The 26,539-nt window shown below is 39.6% G+C and overlaps 2 protein-coding genes across 14 annotated transcripts in view; one reads left to right on the top strand and one right to left on the bottom strand.

The window, feature by feature from the left end:
* Nucleotides 1-7,629, top strand: part of APBB2 (amyloid beta precursor protein binding family B member 2) — a 198,729-nt gene extending 191,100 nt beyond the window's left edge. For 9 of the 10 annotated variants that reach the window (XM_089525147.1, XM_089525153.1, XM_089525146.1 and 6 more), the window contains one exon: nt 933-7,629. In XM_089525147.1, the coding sequence (XP_089381273.1) occupies nt 933-1,100 (168 nt within the window). In that variant the 3' untranslated portion in view covers nt 1,101-7,629. The remainder of the gene's footprint in view (nt 1-932) is intronic. The other variant, XR_016281285.1, reaches the window with a different exon arrangement.
* Nucleotides 7,630-7,693: 64 nt separating this feature from the next.
* The window catches only part of NSUN7 (NOP2/Sun RNA methyltransferase family member 7), a 35,472-nt gene continuing 16,626 nt past the window's right edge, over nt 7,694-26,539 (bottom strand). For all 4 annotated transcript variants that reach the window (XM_089525158.1, XM_089525155.1, XM_089525156.1 and 1 more), the window contains 9 exons: nt 26,203-26,333; nt 24,614-24,766; nt 22,561-22,744; nt 18,185-18,395; nt 17,798-17,941; nt 15,784-15,885; nt 13,427-13,544; nt 11,652-11,775; nt 7,694-10,443 (listed from right to left, as the gene is read on the bottom strand). In XM_089525158.1, the coding sequence (XP_089381284.1) occupies nt 9,808-10,443; nt 11,652-11,775; nt 13,427-13,544; nt 15,784-15,885; nt 17,798-17,941; nt 18,185-18,395; nt 22,561-22,744; nt 24,614-24,766; nt 26,203-26,333 (1,803 nt within the window). In that variant the 3' untranslated portion in view covers nt 7,694-9,807. The remainder of the gene's footprint in view (nt 10,444-11,651; nt 11,776-13,426; nt 13,545-15,783; nt 15,886-17,797; nt 17,942-18,184; nt 18,396-22,560; nt 22,745-24,613; nt 24,767-26,202; nt 26,334-26,539) is intronic.

Below are 26,539 nucleotides of genomic sequence, written 5' to 3'. Positions count from 1 at the left end.
ATAGCCTAGGGTGGGAGCAGCCACTGAGAAGTTTCTCTGGGATGGTGGTGGGACCGAGAGAAAGGCTTCCCATGAAGATGTTAGAATTTTAGCATCTTTTTCTTTGGAGACAAAGGAGCTGGCAGAAACTCAAATATGTGTAAATTGCTTTGGGCCAAAGCACAATGGTTCTTGAGTAGGCTTCAAGTGGAGGTGTAGTGTAACATTGGCAGGCTTCTTATTAGCAAACCTTTAGATGACATGTTGATAGTGTACTAAGTTTTTTTCAAAGAATTAAGGCAACTCTTGAATAGCATCTGATGGCTAGAGGGGATGTAGAGCCAGCATTGCAGTACAATCAATCAATCAAATAATTTCCAAGAGAAAATAAAATAAAACAAGATGGCTGAAAAACTCCACAACACATAAGGAGCTATTTGAAACAGTCACATCTCTTTAAAGGCTTGGAGAATAAAAGTCTTTCACAATGCTCTGGAGTCCTCATAAAGAAGGCAGCAGTTGATTTTCTCTGGAAATGGCATTTCACAACCAGGGTGTTATCACTGAAAGGCAATATCTCTAGAAGCCATCCACCAACCTCACATAACTTGTTAAGGATTGTTCACAATAAAAATTAATAATTGTGCTGAAATCTGGAAAGATCTGCTGTTTTGCTGAGGGTGGGCATTGTTTCAAGGGAGACCTACAGAGCATGCAACCCAACAAAATTCCCTCACTGCAAGTATTGAACCACAGGTTGATGATGCCACTTTCGGACTGTGTTTCAATTGGCAGCTCACAACTGGTGCCTGCTTGCACACTTAGAGGCAAATTCCAGTCCCCATGCAGATTAATGGGCAGGGCATATCAGTATGACTTACCAGAATGTTATCAATAAATCTGTACATACTGAACCATACTAATGACTGCGGAACATGTTTGCTTTCTTACAGCTGCGGTATCAGAAGTGCTTGGTAGCCCGACCTCCTTCACAAAAAGTCCGGCCACCACCTCCTCCTGCAGACTCAATGACCAGAAGAGTCACAACTAATGTAAAACGAGGGGTATTGTCCCTCATTGACACTTTGAAACAGAAACGCCCCGTTACTGACACACCATAGAAGCCCTGTGGGAAAACCAGGTCTCTTGGAATGTCTAGCAGAAGATACAGTAGCCACATGAAAGGAGATGAACTGATTTTTGGCCTTCCAGTTGAAATTAGTGATGCTTTGTCTTTGGAGAATTTACCCTTATCAAAATAATATTAGACAAGCATGTTCTCTTGTCCTTACCACCATCATGTGATATGAAAAAAGCATGAGTATTTTTTTTTTATTTTTATTTTGCTGTGAGTTACACACCATGAGAAATGGAAGGTCTGTTTTCCAACTGTAAATATGATGAACATTACTAAAATTCACACATACACGAGAAAGGAATATGGCACGCCACTCCTAGTCTCTGGAGAGAACCATGTCCGGATTGGTATTCATCCCCATCCTGAAATGGATTTGTCACAAACATCCTTCAGTCCTGCAGCACTTTGCCCTCATTTTTAACACTGACTTAGGTTACTTTGGCATTACTGTAATATGAGTACCAAGCTTTTTAATTTTAATTTTTTTTGTTTTACAAAATGCATTCATTTATCAACCTTTCATCTTGTGTACCACAGTAGATTAGTATTTTAAACCTTTTGTCTGCAAGTCAGGTACAGTTCAGAATGAGAAGCTTGCTATACAAGGAGCACCTCTTTGTAGGAAAGTGTGAGCAGTTTTGTAACAACGTCTGACAATCGCACGCATGTCTGTTTCACTGCGTATTCCAGAACCCATCTCTTTCTGACACACACAATGGAACAGATGTGCAATATTGTCACACATTGTTATTCACGTGTGATTTTTGTGAATTTGCATGCATGGAAGTGTTACCCCTCGAGGCAATCCATCACCTTTGAAGTGGCCTTTAGTCTTGAAATCATGTTTCTTGAAAAACTAAACCACATTTAAGAGGTCAGAAGAGAGGGTGTGTTGACTTTTCTTTTTAGAACTCTAGTTACAGCTCAAGTGCCCTATACATTTTCATTGATGCTAGTCAGTGGCTTTTCATACTTTCATTCTGAGGGAGTTGGGAAACAAGCTATTATTGGCTTGCTGGGAGGTGTAACATCTAAAACACAATAAAACTCATAGCCTTCAGGCATTACAAAATACGTGCAGTAGAATAGACTTTGACTTAAAAAAATAATTTGGCATGTAAGCGGTAGCATAACAATCTCAGTTTATCTAAAATGGAATCTCAGTAATATAGGATGAGAACTACTTTGATGAGAAGAGTCAAGGCTCCATCAGTTGCAGAGTGTCCACAGATATTTCCCTATTAGGGTTTTAACATTCAAATTGTCTTCAATTCTCTTTTCAGTTAGGTTGGATGCTGAAACAGTAGTTTTAAGGCATGCGTAAATGCCGTTTCTGCAGCAAAAAGCCTCCTCTCATCTGCAGCCTTCTGAGGAGCTATGTTTTACAGTGAATTTCAGGTTAGAAAATGCAGATTCTATAAAAGCTCTTGTGTGTAATGCAAACTGAATATAATGTTAGACCTCTAAAATTCTGCAGAAAATTTGTCGTGCTGCTCATTCCATGACAACAGCACCTAACTTCTAATGGCACCTGACACTATGTGCTATTTTAGGTGATTCTTTTTATGTGTACTGTATTGCTGTTCATATAATACGTAGCACAAGTTCACCTGGACAACAGCCAAAGGAAAAGCCTTCAAGCCCCATTTATGCTGTGGTGAGGCATAACTTGGGGAAATAGCAGAAATGGTGATGGTTCGTGCATAATCCCATTCTGTAGAGAATATCTGGACAGGACAGGGAAGCCAGTCTAGACTTCACTTACAGCACAGAAAACTTTTTAAGGAGAAGAGATTATTTGCATAATCTCTGTCAACCGTCTGCCATTAAAAGGGGTGAATTGGATCTTATCCATTCTTAATTTATGTACAAAATAACTTTTGATTTGAAGAGTAGGGAAGACCTCAGGCTCCTAATCTTTTGTCCTATCAAATATGCAACATAGATTTATACTACTTTTTTTCTCTATTGCACAAAAAGCTGGAGTGCTAGAATCCAGATGTTTCTCCCTGTCTGTCAGGCATCATTGCAGTGCACTGTAGAACATGAGAGAGAAAATCTCACCAAGAGATTGACTAAAATAGACTATTGTTATCCTTGAGATGTGGTGGCACTGTCAACCAAAATTAATAGAAATTTATTGAATAGTGAATTCTGCTGTTATGGAGCAAAAGGTGTGCTGGATTCAGTCAGCAATGCCAGCAGCAACACAGCTGGATCCAAAGCGTCTAGACAGGCCATGCAGGTATTCTTGCCAGAGCACTCTGGTAGTTGGTCCCAATAATATGTTATTAATTTAAGATTATGAAGACTGTTAGTAACAGTAGTTATTTTTTTCCTTCTAGCTTTTTACTTTTTCCCCATGTATTCATTTGAAGATGTAACATTGTTTGCGATTACAGCCCATATGGGCAACTGCACAATGGCCTATTTCTGATTGCAAATTTCCCCCTTCTGTATACAATATGTCCAGATGAATATTACTCGTTGCAACATTAAGTTATGAATCGGCCTATTTACAGCTTTCCTCCATGTGGTGCTCTACGATGTGTTGGACTCTACCTCCTGCTATCCCCCGTCAAATATAAGCACTGGCCATGCTGGCTTGGGGTGACTGGAGTTTTAATCAAACACACTGGGAGGGCACCAAAATGAAAGTCTGTTGCATAGCAACCCCATATATTTGCAAAACAAGAGATTAAATAGAATGCTGCATTTTAAAATTCTAGCAAGAACAACCATTCCCATAAAAGTATTTCCTGCATGAATAATGGCTGGCATCCTGTTGCTGAATTGTGGTGGCATCAGTTGGCCCTGTGCTCTCACAACTCACTTCTTGGTTGTTGCAAAGGTTCACTACCAATTGTCCAATGACTAAGATGCCCCCATACTCACCTTTGCTCAGTGACATCCCCCTGAACTTGGCCATTGAGGGAGCAGCAGACAAATCTCCAGCCCTTATTCTATAGTAGAATAATGGCATCATCTACAATCCATGCAGATTGCTGTTGCTGTGTGTCCAGATACAGTAAAATGGCTGAAGGCTTGTCTGCTGCTCCCCCGGCTCGCTACTGACTAGGAAAAAGCCAGCTTTAGGCAGGGCTGCTATTAAGGAGAGGTAGTTTGCGGGTTTCCCACTGCGCGTTTCCCAGTGCAGGATCACATCTGTTGATGAAATCTGGTATATCTATATGGGCGGGGCGGGTGACACACTGGAAACCAAAGGATGTCACAAGAGAAGCAGAATCTGTGAACTGTGTTTGTCTCTCTTGGTGTCTTGCCTCATTTTCTTTTACATCAACTTCCCAATGGATTTGTCTACACCAGCAAAAATAACCTGGTGGCAGTTCAGAATGTTTTGCCCCAAATTCACTCTGTTAGTCTGCTCGGTAATTATGTCAGTGCTTGTAATATACTGCACTGAAACTGAAGTGATGTCCACCCATTTCCTCTGTGTGAATTCAAATCAGTGCTACCCCCCCCCCCCCTCGTTTCCTTCCTAGCAGAGCTCCGCTGGTGAATTCACTTGCCTTGAGGTCAGTGAAAGAAACCTCGCCAGCAGGCTCTGCTGGGAAGGCAGCAGTGAGAAAGAAAAAGTTTTTTTTTAACATGACCGGAGCAAGTAGCACTGAACGTTTTTTTTAAAAATGGCAACGTTTACCATGCACCAATCTAGCCCACTGCCACCCCAGTGCAGATGGACATAACAAAGACTGGATTTTCCTGGAAACTGCAAAGCAAGAAGTGGAGTTTTAAAAAAAAAATCATATTAAAGGCTGGTCGTGTATTATCTGTTTCTATAGGCTCAGAATTCAGGTCAGTATAGGTTTTTCCTGTTGTAGACAAATCCATTGTGACCAAAATTCAGAACAGACACATGTATTTTCATGAATGAGGGTGTAGATTCTCTTCGCACACAGACATATCAGACTGGGCAAGAATTGTAAATTGGTTCTGAGGCATGTGCAAAATATGGGCAATGTTAAGACTAAAAAGGAGCGAATGTAAACAGTGAGGTGTGGAAAACCAGTGCAAAGTGCCAAGAAAGCACCTCTGCATTGCATCTGCACTTCCATTTCCATCTCACTGAGACATCACAGGAAGGTTGTCTTTTTTTTCATTCTTATTCTAAGGAGCAGTTGCTGCCAAATCAAGAACTCTGCTTACTTTTTTATTTCCATAGGCAAGATTAACACTGCTTTCCATGTGCATGCTTTATCACTTGATGACTGGAGCATCAAGGAATGACTTGCATGTGTGGTTATGCCACAACATCACACTCCTTGTTCATTTCATTTTGATCATGCTGCTTTTCAGCAGAGTCAGTTCAGGCATTCAGTAACATATCATTCAATGTGAAACCATGCATGTGTGAACTAGCCCATAGTGTTTTAAGATCTACATGGTTGGAAAACATAACGATGATCTTCCTCCAAGAGGTATATAATGCAGGATAACACGATCAGAGGTGACCCTGTTCATAAAATGCATACATCTCTCTTAATTTTTTTATTTTCTAGCTAACTACATCACTACCTATGCAAAGTCAGTATAAGAGGAATGTATCTTCTGCACCAGAGAAATAACTCTGAGAATGCAGCTGCATGGCTTAATGGACCTAAAAATAGGGCAACTTGATATTGTAACTGCAGAAATGACAAATTAAGGACCTAGTTCTTTTAAAGTGGGCAAATGCTTAGGTCTCTCTCGGCCAAGTTCTTCCAATCTCAGTCCTCCCCATTTTCAGAAACTGCATGTTGGTTATTGGCAACCATTTTAAAAAGGTGTTGGGGGGGGGGGGTGTCAGTAAAACCTAGTTGTTTTTTAAACAAACATAGGACTCTGTCCTGTAAATTTAGCAACTTAAAACAGTTCACACAGAAAACCTTAATTCATTTGTATTTAATTGACTCCACCCCACCCCGAGCACAATCTTCATTGAACATGAAATTAAAGCATTGAGAAGACAAACCCTCTTTTTTTCCAAGTTCTCTCTGATAAAGCATTTTAAACTTTGCTTTTCAGTGCTCAGTGACACCGGCTGAGCGTGGCATCTCCATTTTCTTGCAAGTAAACTTTTTAAAACATGTTCCGGACAGTTGTTTATCTGAACATTGTTTATGGATTCTCCATGTACAGAGGCAGTATCTCTATCTCTCTTTCTCTGAATGTGAATGAACAAACCATAGGGAAGGCCCTCATATTTATGCTCTGCTTTCGGAGCTTCCACAGGCATCCAGGCTGGTGGCGACTGGAAACAGAATGCTGGACTAGCTGGGGCTTGGTCTGATCCAGCACAGTAGTTCTTATCACAAAAGAAAACCACACAAGCATTTTTTCTTACCATGGCCAAAATGTATGTATGGGTTGAGTGTGAACAAATGCCAATGACTTTACTCAATGTGGTAGTGACACTTCTGTTATCTATGCATTCTTTATAGCTTGCAAGGCAGCCATGTTCACTATGCCTTGGATATTTCATGTCTTTTTTTGATTAACCTGTTAAATACGGCTTAAATATTTTATTTTATTTATTCTATTTTTACTGAAATATTCAATTATGTTGACATATCTTTATGACTGGATGTGATCTCGCAAATATATCCAGTGCTAAGTAATCTCAGTGTACTATAGGTTGCCAAAAGACAAGAGGATTTTTGTAATTATTTGTAGTCACCTTTTTAATTGAGTATGTAGAAGTAAATGGCAAAATAATGTGTAAAGCTAACTTCTATTATTTTTTAAAACACAAAAAGCAAGTTAGATGCTGCTCTCACAAACCACCTCATTCATGTACTCTGTTGAGGGAAGGAAGGAGACCCAACTGCGGTCATTTGTAACAGATTAATGCCCTTCTTCTCCCTCCCTCAACCCACAGCAGTTCTTGGATGCTGTTTGTTACTTTGTTTATACAAACCAAGTACTGTTTCTTTAAATATGGTTTTTTCCCTTACAGATAAAGAACCACCTATAAGAGGAAAGAAATTGCATGGAATGGCATCAATCCTACTTCTGTTACAAAGAGTTCTTAGTGGTAAACTTTGTGTGTAGTACTACTTTTAAAGCAGAAGGAAAGAGAAGGGTCTTTCATATTTGAGTCGAAGAAACCCTTTGGAAATCTAAATGCAAAGATTGCACCATTTACCAAGTATTAAGAACTTATTTTTAAAAGAAATCTGAAGCCAGTGAAACCTAGGTTATAATAAACAGATTATCACATGTGGAAGTAAAGTGCAATCTTTATTGCATTAGCTCTTCACTCAACCTCTAGAGCTCTGTCATGAACATCATATACTTTGGCAAGCTTTTGAATGAGAGAAGCAGGAATGAGCAGAAGTAGGTTTGATTTATTTTGCTATCTTTAAGAAAAAGGGGGAAACACAGAGTTTATCAGCAGGAGCTCTTGGTATTACGGGAAGTAGTTGATTTGAAAAAGAGAAGTTTTTCCAGTATTGTCCACTTTTTACACATTTAAATGTAATCCGTTGCAAGAATAAATTTAGCTGCATTAAGAGTTTGTTTTGTGTTCATGTGGTTGACATTCAGTACTGGTGGCACGTAAATATGTCAGCATAATTATGCTGCTACTCTTGAGGGTAATAGTAGCACTTTATTCCTAAAGGGTTCTCAAGGGTAGTCTCCTCACCTCACTGCTGCCCTCACTGATCTGGCTGCTTTTGAACACCCAGGGTATGAAGCACTGTTGTTGCTCTCCAACATAAAGCTGCTACTCCTTCCCCAATATGAAATGGCACTCAAATGGTGCCAAGGCACATGCCTGACACCAGTCAGGGTGAACTGCACCCAGGACTCATCTGCATACCCTTGTACACCTGGGTGAAACACACTGCAAAGTACATTCTGCAATTCTTTAAAAAGCCAGTGTAAACCAGCAACACAGTTCTGGCCATTGCTCTCTATTTCATTTAAAATATGAAATAGGCTTGATTTTTAAAAGGTGGAGCATCTTTAGCAAAAGAATAAAACAAGTATTTGAATAAGCAGTTATCTGAAGTATTGGCTGAAAATGTGAAGCTTACTGGCTCTTGGAGTCCTTTGTGATGATTATAATGGCTTTGGCTGTCAGTACGGTCATCGGAAATGGTACAGTGGTTGCAAATGTCAAGTGGGTCATCCTTAGCTCAAATATATATAATTCAAATTCAAGAATTTTGAATATGGACATAATCACAATATATGTTTCCCCCTATATCCTCATGAGAGATGGACGGAGTGATTATGATAATCAGGATATTCTGAGTTTGTAGATGGGAATTTGGCAGAGTAAACTGCCATTTTAATAGCAGAGTTCTATCGCTGATGGCAAACTGATTCTCAAAGTCAGTTTCTAAAGTAGTTTGCCATATAAAATGAGGAAATACTGTTTAAAAGCAAAAACTTCAAAAGTGGGCTAATACCAGTTCAAACATCAAAAATGAACTAACACAAGTCTAAACAGCTCTTTCAAGCCTTTCAAGTCCTAGAAACACAAATAAGGCCCTGTCGTCGTCACACTGCGGCAAAACTATTGTTGGTCCCTTACATCAGCTAGCTTAGGAAGTACTGCCCTAAGGGGTAACACAAACTGGAAAACACACAGCTCTGTTCTCCAAGAGGGGCAAATGGACAAGCAACTGAGAAATAGTGGCTAGAGTACTGCCACTGATGCTTCCTAGCAGCTGCCTCCTGGGTAACCTATCTTACTCTTACCTAATAGTAAGGCCAGGCCTATATGAATGCATTTCAATCATTACAACAATCAATGGCAGAAGTGTAAGACTTTGTCTTCACTGTAATGTAAAAAGTCGTCCAAATATATATTACAAGTGAATGTAGAAAATTGTTAGTTGGCTAATAATGGATACCAGCTGGAGGGAACAAAAGACTACAGTTAAGAAAAGCAGTAATCAGGAATTGTTTAATAGGTTTTGTTTCTATTTTGCTATGCCACATTATAAACCTGAAATTGTATATTGACTTCCTAGTGAAGTTCACTGTCTAGCAGCAGCAGAATGAAACCATGCAGTAGTTATGCTGCCATATAAAAGAAAACAGAATTTTTTTCTTGTTCAAACTTATTAACATGACAATGAAAATTGACGGTCTGTTCTTAAAGCCAATATTGTCACAAACTTTCAAAATTATGTCTTTAAAGAGAAAATTTGAGTGGATTATAAGATTGACTGAAGTCTTGTAAGATCACTCTACAGACTGGAACCCATTTTAGAAAGAAAAAAAGGCAATGTATTCAAAATTCTGAAGAACATACATTAAAATTCCTAGTGAACGAGCACTAATAACCTACTTCTATGTTTAGGAGCCCCTTTTTGGTTGCAACTATATTTGGTTGCCTTAAAATACAGTATCTATTAAGTGAATTCAGATAAAATCTGTCTCTGCTGTATTCTAATCAGCTATTGCTCATTTAAACGTTTGTCTTAGTTTATCCCTAATGATTTATATAATCTGAGTGTAAACATTAGATCTAAGCATTTTGTCACTGAAAGTTTACTGCAACTGGATTGTAGCAATTACATAATAAAATCCCCTGCAGGACAATCCCATTGCCACTCCCATAACAGGCATGGAAAGAGATGCATGCTTTCACTGCCACCTGTTTTTACCATTACAACAGTTCACGTTTTGACTTCTGAAAGAATTATGACAATCAGATACATAAGACAGTCTTCTTATGGGCGAAAATGCTTGGCTGTAGAAGATGGTGAGGGCTCTTTTGACCTGATCAGTTTTTTGGATGCAGAAGGACTAACCATGCCATTTCTTCCTCCAACCCAACGGTAATAATAGTGGTTTGACGAAATTTCAGATCTGTTCCCTTGTGGGTTAAAGTATGGCATCATTACTGGAGGCAAGACAATTTCAACAGGCTTCAAGATCATCACTCTTTCTTCCAACTTTGGCTTCCTCATGTTTCGCTGTCTTTCAAATACTTTTTGCATGGATGTTGAAGCAACGGTGTTCTTTGACATCACAGGTAGAGATGAGTTTGAGAGGGGTTTGGCCCTTTTCTTGAGAACAAAGGAACCATTCGTCTGGTTCGCAGCCTGAGAGACACTGGCAGTTATATTAGATACGGAAGAGTCTGAATCAATAGTGGTAAATTTCATTTCTCGATTCAGGAACTCCTGAATTTTGGACTGTATCACTGCCTCTTTAATGGCACTCTTTTGCTGAGTTACTTTCTGCTTCTTTTTCTTCTTCTCTTCTTTCTTGGGTGGTTTTGCCAAATCAATACCTTCCAGTAACCCTTTCGCTGCAGCACGAGCTAAGACATCTTTCACTGACACTGACTCAGATGGATCCCTCTTTTAAGAGAAAGGAACATGTGTCATCATAGTCAAATCACCAGTCTGAAAGAGCTATTAGTGTTGAGCGAATATTTGAGTTCTGCAGAAAATGGTAACTGTTCCTCTGATCTATATAACTATCCATAGCATACTCCAGCAGATTAGGCCTGCTACTCATGATCACCCAACCTTTCCTACGAAGGCTCTAGCCTTGCTGTATTCCACATTATCATAAAGGAAGTGAATTACTCTGTTTAAAAGGTCTGCAGTGCCCATTTAACAAGTATCAAATGATCTTGTTAGTTTTGAACCAAAGTTCATCTCTCTCTCTTTCTCTTTCACTTACTGCTGTGGAGCTGGTGACTTTGAATAAAGTCACTACTGCTCACAGAAAGTGAGAAAATGATCTCAAGATTTCAAATGAAGGCCAGTGTTATTTTAAATCCAGCAACCTTTCAGCCCAAGCCACAAGCAGAGTTCCAGTTAGCAGCCTTTTCTAGCATTCAACATTCACAGTTCCTAGAAATGGCCAGAGAGAGAGAGAGAGAGAAGTGATAGATTTGGATCCAAAGAGTCCCTTGCATAAAAAGTAAAGGAGAACTGGATGGGAAAACCTTTTGACTTCCCACATGTACATAGCATCAGACATATGCAGTCTGCATGGGTCCCCTGTCCCTTACAAGCAGCTCTGAGGGATTGCCAAAGCAACAGGAAGGCTAATGCCCCCCTCCAAAACTGTTGGGGGAATCTCAGCTCTTAGGAACAAATCTAGCCCTCCTGGGGTTCTAATAGAACCTCCTGGACTTCTTCCCACTGGCACCCTTTCCCCATCACACACACTGTTTACTCTTTTCCTAGTTTTTGTACAGGGTTCTCCCATTCTGAAAGACTGAAATGCCTCCATCCTAAGACTTGGGAACAGACAATAACAGCTTTAAGCTCAACTATGTCAGCATTTCTGGTCTCATCCTTTTGCCCTGCCCTCCTGCAGAATGTAGCCCCTTAAACCTCTCTGAAACAGAATTCAATCCTTGGGTTAAAAGAGGTTCCCATATATTTCAGTAAACCTTCAGCATAAAGCACAACATCCCTTGTCTAGGATGTCTAGAGCACTTAAAAGAGCACAAATGTCCATATAATTCAATGATACATAGAAAGTAAAATATAAAAATACACTATTTTACAAATCTCTATGAAACTCTTTTTTTAAAAAACCCAGCACTTACCTCTCGAGATAAAACTGCTATAAAACAGCTATTAGAAACATCTGATGGCTCCAGTTTGAAAAAGTTTGCTGCGGATGTATTTATTTCTGATTTGCAACACAATGGGAGAACAGGAGGACAAAGCCTACAGTGGATATCAACACAAAATATTGAAATTCTCATTATTGCCTTCTTAAGTAAATTACAATTTAGCCAAATCATGGCCTCCACACTGGAAGCCTTCTAAGCAAGCTGCCATGGCATCAGGAAGAATATAACATTTGTATTAAACTTTAGAAATCTAATCTAGTTCCAAACCAATGTATGGCTAAAGAAAATATGGTTATCTTCTCTTCCTGAATGAAATAATTTGTGCCATGCTCTGAATCTTATGAAAGACTCTTGATATATTTCAATATTCAGGAACTGTGTATCTGGCAATCTGAAAACTGCTCAGAGGCTTCTTATTCTATTTCACACACTCTAACTCAGCAGTAATTGCGAGATCAAGCCAAGTTAATGTCCAGATATCAAATGAAGAAAGCTTTGTTCTTTTAAGTGAAAACATGTTTGACTGTTCTCAGATGAATAAAGAGCAGACCAAGAAAATCATTCCATCTTATCTACAACTAAAGAAGACACTATAACACTCAATGGGAACTTAAAAGATTATGCATTTTTGCTGTCATTTTGGATTATCCCACAGAACATTTAAGGCTGGTATTCCTGGTACAAGATAACTATTCTTGGACAAAATGTGCACCTGCTACTTTGGGAATGGTATCCATGTAAAATTACAGTATTCCTTTCTTTATAAGCCATCAAAATACAATCAAAGTAAACAACTGCATTTGGTAAAAATGCATTTGCTAGATGTCAGCATTATTCTTGATAAAGGTAAATGTAATCCCTTGACATGAATGTCTAGTCATAACCGAATGTTACTAAGATTTTGGTGACCATGTGACCAGCATTTTGGTGATCATGTGACCAGCATGACTGCACTGAATGCTGTTACCTTCCCACTGAAGTGGTACCTATTTATTTACTTGCGTTTGCATGCTTTGAAACAGCTAGGTTGGCAGAAGCTGGGACTAGTGACAGGAGCTCACCCCATCATATGGCATTTGGGCCTTGAACTGCCAACCATTTGATCTTCCAAATGTCAGAACTGGTGTCTTAGCCACTAAGCCACCACATCCCTTATTCTTCTTACAAGAAGTAAAATCCCTCTGAAAGAGCTCAATTAAAGAATATCAGAATTTGAAGGTGTAGCCATATCTGCCACTACAGGTTTGCTACACTTTGCCTACCCTCCTTGGTTCTCCAGGGCCAAACTAGACACCGGCTCCATCTCTGTGTTATTAGTTTTAGTTTTTTGTGTTTGTTTATTTTCTATCTGATAGTAGCAAAAAGAAGAGATCTAAACTGCAACCAAGTACACCAGGAACGGAAATTTCCAGCACCTACGGGTAACCAGCTAAACCCTATTTCATGTCCTGTGTCCCCAAAATATATTTTGCAAAAAAGAAAAGGGCCACAGATATATTAACAGCGTTCCTACAGTCTCATGGAGCAGAATTTGCCATTTCTGGCTGGTTTTGCCACCACTGGGCCATTTTTAAGACGGGAGGGAGCTTTTTTGAAAATAAGCAGTGGCCAGATGACCACTGGTCTTTTTGTGACCAAATGTATTTAATGAGATGAGGAGCATGGAAAGAAATACTGCTTGGGTACTGTAAACACTGTAAGTGATAGGAGAAACAATTAAGAATTAATCAAACCATGCTCTTTACTTGTAAGGCTGGGCCTTTGTTCCTTCTGCTCCAGAACCCAGTGCTTTGTTCACCACAGCTTCATTTTCTTCTTGATAAACTGAGCAAGTGCAGTAGACAACAGCTTGTACTTTACTAACTACAAGAATTCAAGAGGAGAACAATACAGCTGTTAATCATTTCTAGTGAAAGCACACACTTCCTAATTTCACTTTTAGTCATTAATTGATCCTTTGAACATCATTAACTACTGTAGTCTGATTTACACAACTGCAAGTAAAAAAACAAAAACACTACTATACAAAGAATTCAGATTTGGCCAGAAATAACTGGAGGTCCTAGTACAGTAAAAGCTCCTATTGATTAGGGTCCTCTACTTCTTGTGTCTCTTTTGTCATATAACAACCCTAACAAAAAAACTATCACAGGGTTTCTTGGCAAGGTTTATTCTGAGGGGGTTTGCCATTGCCCTCTGATCACCCAGTGGATTTCCATAGTTGAGCAGAGATTCAAACCCTGATAACCTGGTTCAGCACTCAAATCACTACACCATGCTGGCTCTCAGGGATCTCCACGCTACCTCCATTTTTGTTTATAATTTAAAAACTGCAGCCTAGCTCTTCTTGACATTTCCTTCAGCCAGGGTTTGCCTCTTGGATACCTTTCCATGTGTCCTTGATTTGCCAGCTTTTCATCCAGACACTACAGATGCCCTTTAAGACCACTTTGACCTGTGTATGTATGAACGTTCAAATCACCTGTTGACTTATGGCAAGCCCATGAATTTTCTATGGTTTTCTTAAGCAAGGAATACCCAGAAGTACAGTTGCCTCTTCTAACTCACGGATCTGGAATCTGCGACCTTGAATACTAATGGAGGGGCGACCTCCGTTATTTCCAATGGGGTGTGTCCCTGCGGCACATACCCCATTCATGCCTATGGAGCTTGGATATATGCAAGCCTCCGGTTTTGCTGGGGGGGGGGGGGGTCCAGAATGGATCCCTGTGAAAACAGAGGGCCAACTGTATTATTATGCCAGTTCCAAGTTGCCAAGGTTACCCAGTGAGTTTCAATGGCTGAACAGGATTTCAAATCTTGGTTTGCAGAGTCATAGTCCAATGTTCAAATCTACAGAGGATATTCTCCATGATCAAAACATAAAAGACCCTTCTATTTTGACAGGTTGTTGGCCTGCAATCTGAACTTTTATTTTTAACTATCTTCTACAATTACATGTAATTCTATTTTTAATTGTTTTATTATTTTTGTGTGTTTTCGCTTTCCAAATTGTTATATACGTAGAACATCCCTTATCTGAAATGCTTGGGACCAGAAGTGTTTTTGGATTTTGGATCTGTCCAGATTTTGAAATAAATGCATATACATAATGCAGTATCTTGGAAATGGGACCAAGTTCTGAACACAAAATTCATTTATGTTTCATATACACCTTATACACATTTCCTGAAGGTAATCTCATACATAATATTTTTAATAATTTTGTTCATGAAACAAAGTTTGTGTACATCAGAAAGCAAAGATGTCACTATTTCAGCCACCCATGTGGACCATTTTTGATTTGGGGAGTATTTTGGATTTCAGATTTACAGATAAGGCATACTCAGCCTATATTTTAGTTTGATGGCTTTTATTGTAATTAGGTGCCTTAAAACCTGTATTGAGATGCAGATTAAAATTATTATTTTAAAGACTCACTTCCAGATATCTATACATAGAGCTGATATCAAAGGGCATGAAAGAACACAGGCCAGTTTGCAAGCTTATTTCCTACCCTTAAAACTGTTAATATTCTTCCTGCATCCAGTAATCTATGTGCTGTGCATACTGCTCTGTACGAACACACCTGAGATTTTCTTAAATATGGGGTAAGAGGCACTACTTGATTCTTAGTACAATGGGCCCTTAGTATCTGCTGGAGTTTGGTTGCAGGAGCCCCATGGATCCCAAAATCCATGGGTGTTCAAGTCCCATTAAATACAGTAGCATAGTCAAATGGTATCCTTTATATAAAATGGCAAAATCAAGGTTTGCTTTTTGGAATGTGTATTTTTAAAAATATTTTCAAGCTATGGATGGCTGAATTCATGAATAATGAATCCATAGGGCTGACTGTATATTACCACAGCCTTACATCTCAGCACTTCTGTGCTGCACTGAACTGATAGGCATTGCATATGCAATGTTATGCATGAACAGATCAATGTCACTTCCCACCTTCTCCCAGTATGGGACTGAAGGCAGCTCACAGCAAGTTAAAAATGAAGTGTGGTCTGTCAATAATAAAACAATGGCAGATGTTAAGATTTGGCATGTATTAACATTATGCTCTATTCTTAGCAGTTAAAGACAAGCTTACACTGCATTGCATGTGTTAATTCTTTAAACTGTTGTTGAGCAAGCATATTTAGTTTATCTTCTGCCACAGATCCTTGAGAAAGATCCCTAAGTAATTCTGCATCTGAAAGGAATATGAACAGAAAACACAAAAGTAAGTAACTATAGTATATATTCGGGTTTTGTCACTTTTGTCTTTGCTAGCAACAGATGATGTGTTAGATACCACAATTAAAGATACAAAATCTCTAGAGAGCAGTACACAATAAATGGTGAAGCTGCCATTTGGGGATATACAAGAAGTCCTACAAATATCACTTACTAATATGTGCAGACAGTGTCATGACTAACAAACCTCTTTTATAACAGGAGACATTCTGATTTAAACATCAACCTTGGCTTTGCCTCCTTACTCCATCCAAAATACAGGAAAGAAGGATACTAATGTCCTATTTTCTTGCATGAACTAGCCTTCTTCTCTGTTCCACCGTCACATCTATTCTGGACTGCACTTCGCATCAGACCCAGCTAAGGTGGCCAATGGTAAAGGATCATGGGAGTGGATGTTCACCATTCTAGGGGGTACGAGATAAAGAACGTTTATGGGGACAGTGCTAAGAGGTGATATGACAGCCCTGTTTAAATATTTGAAGGGATGTCATATTGAGGAGGGAGCAAGCTTGTTTTCTGCTGCTCCAGAGAATAGGACTCAGAGCAATGGATGCAAGCTACAGGAAAAGAAATTCCACCTCAGCATTAGGAGGAACTTACTGACAGTAAGGGCTGTTTGACAGTGGAACACACTTCCTCGGAGAGTGGTGGAGTCTCCTTCCCTGGAGGTCTTTAAACAAAGGCTGGATGGCCATCTGTCAGGGATGCTTTGATGGAGAGTTCCTGCATGGCAGGAGGTTGGACTGGATGGCCCTTGTGGGCTCTTCCAACTCTACGATTCTATGATTCTATGCTAGAAGCTTTGAGGGAGCCTTCTGTTTTTTATGTTCTCCACCCTCTCTCTCCCTAAATACAGGCAAAGGGCTGAGCTACGTAAGAAAAAAAGGCTTAGCCCTTGTTCCAGCTAGGTATATGAGGAAAATGGATGTAGGGAGGAGATTAAGGGGCTGTGTAGACTGCAGCCACCCCTTTTACAGCCCGATTGGGGCCTTGGCAACCACATGCCACAGCCCTTAGCCGACATTTGCAGGGCACAAAAAGGAGCTACAAAAAGCGGTTCCTTTTTGTTGCTCTGCAAAGGGCACAATAGCCGTGGCTTTACAGTGCTCCTTTGGTACTGCATCAGAGCCAAAGCATGCATCAACCTGACCTTTAAGGTTGGTCTGCACAGGGACTATGTTCACATAAGAAAAAGACCAGACTATCTCCTACTTGGCTGTCTCTAACTTTCATTTATAATCAAAATTCTTCTGGCTAATTTAAAATTGGTTGAGTCAACTACCAAGATCTGGTGAAGACTGTAGTGACACAACACATCATGCAACATGACAACATTATGCCTGTGTTGTGGGGGGAAAGATGACTGAAATTGTATAGAATTCAGCTGTTGTCTAAAAATTTAACACCAAACATGGCAAGCCAGATGAGTGCACAGATCAAATAATCCATTTTTATGCCAACACAAGGGAAGTGTTTACTGTATATTCATATATAAGTCTATAAATTTTAGTTAAAAATTTATTCAAAAAACCTGAGTCAACTAGTCAATGGGTCAATCTACATACATACTTTAACTCTTATTTTAAAAAAGGAACCCTCCCCTGGTGAAAGGCAAAAATATAAGCTGTCCTTGAAGCACTGAACCCCCTCTATTCTAACAGTTATGCCTGCTGGAATTTTGTAAATTCTTTGGCATTGTTTTCCTCTCCTTCTTCCTTCAGAATCTAAGTTACACGCCCCTAAGTTTTACCCTCAACATATCCACAGGTCATATCAAAATCCTTAACTCTGGCCCCAAAAACTGCCCTTGACTTACACATTAGGTCGACATAGTCAAGTATATACAATAATTAAATCTAAGTTACCTTCATGTTCATTTAGAATAAATTCTATGGGGTTGCTAACACCCAGGCCTGAACACCGCGGAAGCAGCAAAATAACTTTTACTTTCTGCAGCTTGTTATTAGTGGGTTCAATGCTTGTAAAATCTTCATGTAGAAGCTCAATATCTGGGGACAGACAGAATAACAAAATCATCATGTTGGACAATGTAAAGTTAATAAACTAAACGAATTTATATAAATTCAACATTAATAACTTCATAAAACTCACTAAGCATATCGAACAAAACCTAATCTTTAAAAGATAATTACTGAAGCTTCCAAATGCATCTGTTAGGAAGTGGCATGAGTATCTGTTCTCTGCCAGAAACTATTTTTATATAAGGAAAAGAAAAATGATCACATCCTTACTTTTACACTCCATCTGTGCAAACAAGCCCTTGAGTTCAGCTTCTTTTGCTGTTGACTTCACACCACAGACAAACACTTTAGAAGTTTCCTGATTTGTCAGCGCTGACATATGTGCCAAAGTGAGCCATGAACTCGTGTGTGCCACTAAGATGTCATCATCCATGTTCAACAAGGCCTTCACTGAATGTACAGCAAGGCTCCGGGATTTATCCTAAGAGTTAAACAGTAACACTGATTAAAGAGGCAATTGTCACATTATTCAACTGGTGAAACGTATTCATTTCCACAGGTCATCCCAAATAGCAAATATCAGATTTACGTTCAAGTGGTTTTCCAGGTGAAAACACTTTAAAAAAAAATTAAGAGCATGCAGTCATTGCTGCATTCTTGTTCATGCATGTTCACACATGGAAAAAACTATAGGTGGCTAGACAAAGCATACGTCTTCAAAGATTGTGCCACATTGTTTTGTAACCTTCACCACACAAGGGCTGTCAAACAATTGCTAAATCATGTGGCTTGCTCCACGTGTTCCAAACAACCTTCATTGTAGCTGCTGACTCATGTGAAACATGTCAATATTTGCAGACTGCATACACTTCCACTGCAGAAGGATGGTTAACTGTTAAGTTGAAAATCACACACACACCGCACATCCACACCATAAAGCACAACTGTTATTGCTGTAAGTCCTACATGGATGACCATTTCGTATTGCTCACAACAGCTGTATAACAACTGCAATAAGCCACAATTTTTTGCCCCTTTAAGGACATAAACAAATACAAACAGTATTCTGTCATAGGCAAGTGGATTTCTTTGTCTTCAATAAAACAGCAAGGAAAATGGTAACGCCTGTATCAGGAGTGATAATTGTGACAGGGAACTCCCCCCCCCCCCCCCAAGTGGTTCACAACACCACATTTTTGGCCCAAAATCAGCTTAAAATGGTCTCAGGAGCATCTGGAAGTATATTTTCAGATTAGACTTCCATACTTATTTATCTGTTTTATTGCTAATTTTCAAACAATTTGAGGAAGTCAAGGGGTACTTCAGATCATTTTGCCCTCTACAAAAGAAAACTTCCCAAATGTTTTTGGAGGTCCCACAGACTTTGGGAATACAGAGTGGGATGGGGCTTAGAGGGCACAAAGAAGTAGCTTGGGGATTATATGCAGCCATTGGGCTCCACAGTCTTCACTCCTTAGACTACTTCATGGGTGCAGTGTCAGGCTGCTCCAACTGTGCATCTGGAACAGTACAAAAAGACCTCAGTCACCTCACAACATCTTGCAGTTTCATTACAGTTCATGTACTCAAAAGTTGTTGTAATGCATCCTATACATGGTAGTAGTACTTCCCATCACACCCTTTCTGTGTATGTGGACCATGGGGTGTACATTCTTGTGCACATCCCATGCTACACAGATCCTACTGCTCCATCTATTCTCATTGACTAAGACAATCTATTTTCAATACTTGGAAGTTTCACTTTTTATACAGTTCTATGAGTGTATAATGAGTGCCACATTTTGTATCTAACAACAGACACAGAGATACAGATGTACAATGATTTACTCCAACAGCAAATTCAGCCAGTCAAGGAAATCCATTTGGAAATAAAATAGGACTACCCCAAAAGGAAGATATATATCTTTAAAATACACAAAATATGCAAAAGTTTGTAAACTAAAAGCACATCACGTGGACCTTTGAGTTTACAGGACCTGCAAAAGTTGAGGACTTTCCTAGTGATCATTCCTAGTGAGAAAACTATGCTTAAAACCAAGTAAAGGAAGACTCCAACTTTGCCACTTCCTTCTATTTGGGATCTTGGAGAACAAGACATACTGTTGATCAAAAATGTCTACATTTTGTACTTGTACACTGGCCTCTATGGGCATCTTTCATTTCCACCCCAGAGGAAAGGGGAAACCAAAAATTGCACAGAGAATAACAAGACTGCAGCTGAGGGACAGCAAAATATGTTACGTCATTCTTACAAGGCCACCAATATGTTTCACAAAAACCGCAAGACAAAGTACCTTTTATCTGGCTTACTCTTTAACCTTGCTTTCTGCTTTTTATGATGAAAAGCTCTAAGTAGCTAGATTAACCTGGGATGTGATGATGCTGTGCAACCATGCCATAATGTGCCACCACTAGATGGCATTTCAAACACCTCTCTCCATGCTTTTATGCTGCTTATGTATTTAAAAGAAACCCAATGCCATATATTAAAATATCTATAGCCTGCTTTTCTGTTAACACGCCCCTAGTGATGCCATTGCCAGGTTCCACCCTATTCAGGGCTCTAAAGGTCAAATGCAACATTGTGAAAATGGAACTATAGCAAATGTGTGTGTGTGTGTGTGTGTGCGCGCACACACACACCTTCAACTTTTCTTGACATTGCCTTCAGTCAGTTTTTGCTTTTGGATAACTTTCCACGTGTCTTTGATTTGCCAGCTTTTCATCCAGACACTGCAGATGCCCTTTAAGACCACTTTGACCTGTGTATGTATGAATCTTCAAGTCACCTGTTGACTTATGTCAATTCCATGAATTTCATAGGATTTTCTTAGGCAAGAAATTCTCAAAGGTGGCTTTGCCAGTTCTTTCCTCTAAAATATAGCCCACAGCACCTGGTATTTGTTGGCAATCTTCCATCCAAGTACTAGCCAGGGCTGACCCTGCTTAGCTTCCAAAGTCAGGCAGGATCTGGTGTCTTTAGTTACATGGACCTAAAGCCAATTTCTAGTCTTGAACTGAGTATATACCACTGAATATCAACACCCTCTACTTGGATTTAGGTAGGATAATTCAGCTGTTTTATTTTTCCCACTTACAAGCAAGAAAGGAGGGGTCTCACCCATACCAGGCAGAAGATGTTGAATACTATACCATCCCCATTCCCACCTCAAAGCCACTCATTTTCCTAGGTTTCCACGTTCCACACATGAACACTAGGAAAGGAAAAATCTCATTTCTCTCAATAGAGCTTTTCCCTGCTTTCTTAGCCTTGGCTCTGGAAATGAGCCCTGGTGGCGCAGTGGTTAAATGCCTGTACTGCAGCCATTCACTCGAAACCACAAGGTTGCGAGTTCAAGACCAGCAAAAGGGCCCAAGTTTGACTCAGGCTTGCATCCTTCCGAGGTCGCTAAAATGAGTACCCAGACTGTTGGGGGCAAATTAGCTTACTTGCTAATTAGCTTACTTGCTGTTCACCGCTATGATCTTTGGAATAGCAGTATATAAATTAAACTAATTAATTAATTAATTAATACAAATTTTAAAACAGGAGTGGAGTACATATCCCTTTATCTGTATGCATAACTACCAATTCTAAATGGATCCCTACATGCCTATTTGTGAAGTTAAAAATATAGTGCTGTGTAATTCAACATACTGTAGCATTTGACCTGGAAATGGATGAGAGGGATGTTACCAAAGGAAAGCAATCTCATGATTCCAGCAATTTATAGTACTTCTGTAAGTGCTGCATCCTGGCCCAGTGGATACTTCTGGTCACTTGAAAAAACCAGCCTTGCAGAGCATTCTGCAGTATTCCAACTGTGATGTAACTAATGCAACAGTTAATACTGCTAGACCCACTTTTCCTAGACAAATAGCTGGAGAAAGACACTCCTAGCCATAAGCAAGACATCTGGTGCAACATCCACGCGTAGCACCAGATTATAAATCTGTGATTCTCTCTTTTCAGGAAGAGTATGACTCCATCCAAAAAACAGACTAACTACTATTCCCTGACTGGCAACTTCAGTCACTAGGAGCACCCTCTTATTTGGATTATCCCTGACCCAGTCTACTAGAACACTAACAGCCTCATTAGAATATGAGTATATAAGAGACAATAATATATATAAGCAGAACTCAATGTACTGAAACACAAAATATTGCAGTTTTTCACTAAGTTATCCTTATATAAATCCTCTTTCCCTTCCTAATGACAACCTCTGCAATAATATATTGTCTTGGAGAGTCTGTGTGGTGCTGGAGGTAAAAGTGTTGGACTAAAACCTGGGATATCCATGTTTTAATCCCCACTGAGACACTGGATTCACTAGATGACTGAGGGCCACTCTCTGTCTGAGCCTGACCTACCTGACAAGGTTGTTGAGAGGATAAGGTGGGGAAAAGGAAGATAATGTATATACACTGAGTTCACTGGAAATAAATCTAAGTACCATACTAACATTCCCCATGGATAAGTCAACTCTGGTTTTTGGGGTCAATTTTTTGACCTAAATTTCTAGACTTACAGTACTTCAACACTGAAATCCTATGAAGCAGAATATTGGCTTAATATCATATCATTTTTTTTTGTAATCCATTTCCACTGTAACTTAATGTACCTGCAATAGCAGCTTTTGGTTAGTAAAGAGTTCCAGAGTAAGTAGCTGTTCTTTAAGAAACGAAGGGAAGATAAGTACATCTTCACAGTGCATATCCTGGCAATATGAATAACCACCAAAATTGGAGACAGAGTCCACTTTAGTGAATCCCTCTTTCTGTAAAGAACTATGAATTTCTTCAAGACTGTAGCATAAAAAAGACAAGTGTTATGACAAAATAATGAAATTTTGTTTTTAAAAAACTTTGAAAGATAAATCTGCATTAGCACTCCTTGTAGGAATTCTCATTTGATTTGTTTCATCTTTCATTTTTAGTGATAGCCCTAGTACCAATTCTCTAACGTTTTCATACATGATCTCTTCCTAGATCAAGGTGGAATGAGATTATTCCTTCTCACTTTCTTCAGAAGACAGGATATGAAACATTTAATCTAGCCCACTTGTTTCCAAAAGGTGGATACAAAACAAAATAGAGGGTGAGCCACAATGGCAGAGAGAGAAGGAGAAAGTAAATATATAGATACCTTGAAGGGTCTTTCCAAGTTGCAGAAACAAATCATAGAGCCTGAACAGACAGGCCAAAATAAAGCTGCTTCGGGTCACTTTGGAGGTATGCTGTTTAAATGACACACGCATCTTAAGAGGCCAGAAGCTGCACCAAAGACTCATGTCTATAGGACTGGAGCGTGACTTTGGCGTGTAGGGCCTTACCAAAGCAGAATAGTGTGGCACTATTACTTCCCTTGATTTAGACACTATATTTCTATTAATGCAGCATAAAATTGCATTAGCCATTTTAGTTGCTGCATTGCACTGTTGGCTCATGTACAACTTGTGGTCTATTTGGACTCCTAGATCCCTTTCACATGTAGTCTCATTCAGCCAGGTGTCCCCCATCCTATATCTGTGCATTTCATTTTTCTGCCCTAAGTGCAGTACCTTACATTTCTCCATGTTGAATTTCATTTTGTTAGCTTTGGCCCAGTCTATTCAGGTCATTTTGAATTTTGATCCTGTCCTCTGGGGTGTTAGCTACTCCTCCTAATTTGCTGTCATCTGCAAATTTGATAACTATGTTCCCAATACTGTCATCCAAGTCATTAATAAAGATGTTGAATAAATTAAGTGGTGCATATTGTAGTGATCTGCTGCTCTACTAGCTAAACTTGGGATTTGCACACAGTCTTCTTCTCTTGCCTAGAGCCAACCCCACCAAAAATGGTAAATCTGCATCATTGTCTCCCAACCTGGAGATGGCCCATAAATACTAGAGACTCAGGACCAGGCCATGAGATCTGGTAACCTTTGTTACAATAGCCACTAGAAGCCAGTGATTATGATACCCAGGGGAAAATGTAAGAGAGAAAAGAAGGTGGCTAAGGATAGAGCTTTGTGGGGGCCCCAAGAGAATGAGAAAAAGCAAAGGAAGAATATCCTTGTATGAAGATGGTGAAAGTAATCAGGCAGGTAGGAAGAGAAATAATAATAGTAATATGTAAAAGAACATGTGTTACAATATCTAAAAGCCATCAGTACCAGTAGCCCTGGTGGTGCAGTGTTAAATGCCTATACTGCAGCCACTCACTCAAAACCATAAGGTTGCCAGTTCAATACCAGCGAAAGGGCTCAAGCTCGACTCAGGCTTGCGTCTTTCCAAAGAGGTCGCTAAAATGAGTACCCGGATTGTTGGGGTCAATTAGCTTACACTTTGTAAACCACTTAGGGAGTGCTTAAGTGCACTGATAAGTAGTATAGAAATGTACCTGCTATTGCTACTTCTGGCACAAAGGTTGCACATGCCAAAGCACCTACCAGGAATTACTCTGTTTCAACGATGGAAACAGGCAAGAGCAGACTACCAGCTGAATATTCTGCCCATATTAATCACTATGCTTAAAGTAACAGGATAGTGTTATGAGCACAGCAGGGAAAGAACATATGCAATCCACTTTAACCACTCACATATTTACACAAATATATGTTTTCATAACACCAAAGTATGCAAGATGTAGGAAGAAACATACATGCAAGACAGATAAGCTTCAACTCTCACCTTGCTTTAAGCGTGTTTACCCATGCATACAAGGGCAGTGCAGAAGCCCTCTGCTCCTGTCTTCGTATCATTTCTGGCAGAATGTGCTCTATAGATAGAGCATCGTGTTTGATCCGACATCTTGCAAACGCAGCAGCCAGTTTTGTCTTAAAACTATATGTTCAAGATAAATAAAAGGAAACGATAAATATTTTAGCAAACTTTACCTCATTATTGTTCCTTCTACTTGCAACATTAGCTTCTGTCCCCTTGCTAAAATTAACACTGGGATTTAATAAGTGCAGAAAATAAAAATCGTGCCCAAGGTATATACAGTTACACACCATCTGTCAGAACCCAAAAGGGTTTGGGGTTCTGCCATTATATATGAAGTTGGGAAAAGTATATACTGTATAAATCCTGTACTGGTTTGTGTTGTATGTATATACACATATAGAATGTGTTATCTGCATTAGGCAAGTTTACATTTTGGTGCTGATTTCAAAGAACAGTTGAGAAGAGTTTTACTACAGTTGCCGACACAAAATCAAAATGTTGCATCACAGTTACTAGGCAAAAAAACAAAAGGTTGTAGTACAGTCACCAGGGAGAAATCAATCAATTACACAGAAGTCACTGGACATAAATGAAAAGATTACTTTGCAGTTACCAGGCAGAAGTCAAATGGTTACATTGCAGAAAGTCAGAGCTAGATAACTCCAGTCTATATATAGGGACAATAAGGCAGAGAAGGGCAGTATCCACCTAAACACTGGTTGATCACTATTGTCCTTGATCTGCAATAAAGTCTTTTGTTCTTTCACCAAGAGTCACTGGAACAGAGCTGATTGGTACTGACAGTGTTGATACTGCCCTTCTCTGCCTTATTGTCCCTATATATTGACTGGGGTTATCTAGCCCTGCCTGTTCTCTACATCATGAGTCATCAAAGATCAGTTCTCCCGGCCTCCAGCTGATCCTGGGCGTAGACTGGTGGCAATTTCACAACCCCAGGATCAGGTGGGGGCCAGGAGAACTGATCTTTGATTACCCACGCTGTAGAGAACACATCAAAGCTCCCGAATTGCACCCAGGGGGCGAGGTAGTGGCATCCAGTTGGTCCTTTTGCATGAGCGAGTGGAAAAAAACTGTTCAGAAGGGCCAATTGAGCTATCCCTCTGTTTATAGAGACTTGGCTGAAGTGTTTGCTGTGAAGGACCAGTGGCTTGAAGAGCATTCAGATACACTGGTATCCAAAGGGGGCTGTGGTATAAAGGGGGCAGAATCTATGTTCCTGAGGAACAGACAAAGTTCTTTAATTGTGTCATGACACCAAAGCAGCGGGTCACTGGGGTTTCCTAAGAACCTGGCACAAGATACTCAGACAGTACTGGTAGGATATCAGACAAAATGTTGAACCATATGTAGCAGGGTGTCCAGTATGTGCCAGGGCCAAGCCAGTTGGAGGAAAACCCTGAGGACTATTGCAACCTTTGCCCAGCCCCTGTAAACACATATTTATGTAAATATGATGCAGGACACAATTTGTTTCCGCGGCCTTTTCAACACTTCTTACTAAAGAAGAATACATAGAATTTCTGTCTATTTACCTGCATAAACAATGCTCAACTTCTTGCACTTCTGCTATCGGCTCCTCATCATCAATATTATAACGTGCTTCAAATTTCCGACCTTGGAGATCATATAGCATCACAATCACTAAACTGGTCAATTCATCTGGCTGCAAATAAAGAAAAAAGAAAAGAAAAAGAAAAAACAACCCTCCTAAATTGTCCTCATATAGCAGAACCCAAAAGGCCACTAAAACTGTTAACACTGTACTTTCTGCATTCCTTCTCTGAACTCCTTAACTAGGAACAAATAGTGTAGCAAGGAATATACACATTAACGTGAATAATATATTTATCAGAATTCAAAGACATAGCC

This window comes from Sceloporus occidentalis, unplaced genomic scaffold, assembly GCF_023333645.1.
Source record: "Sceloporus occidentalis isolate IW3139 unplaced genomic scaffold, rSceOcc1.0.p SCAF_5, whole genome shotgun sequence".
NCBI lineage: Eukaryota > Metazoa > Chordata > Lepidosauria > Squamata > Phrynosomatidae > Sceloporus > Sceloporus occidentalis.
The sequence above is the reverse complement of the archived record's forward strand: the minus strand, read 5'-3'. Positions and strand labels throughout refer to the sequence as shown.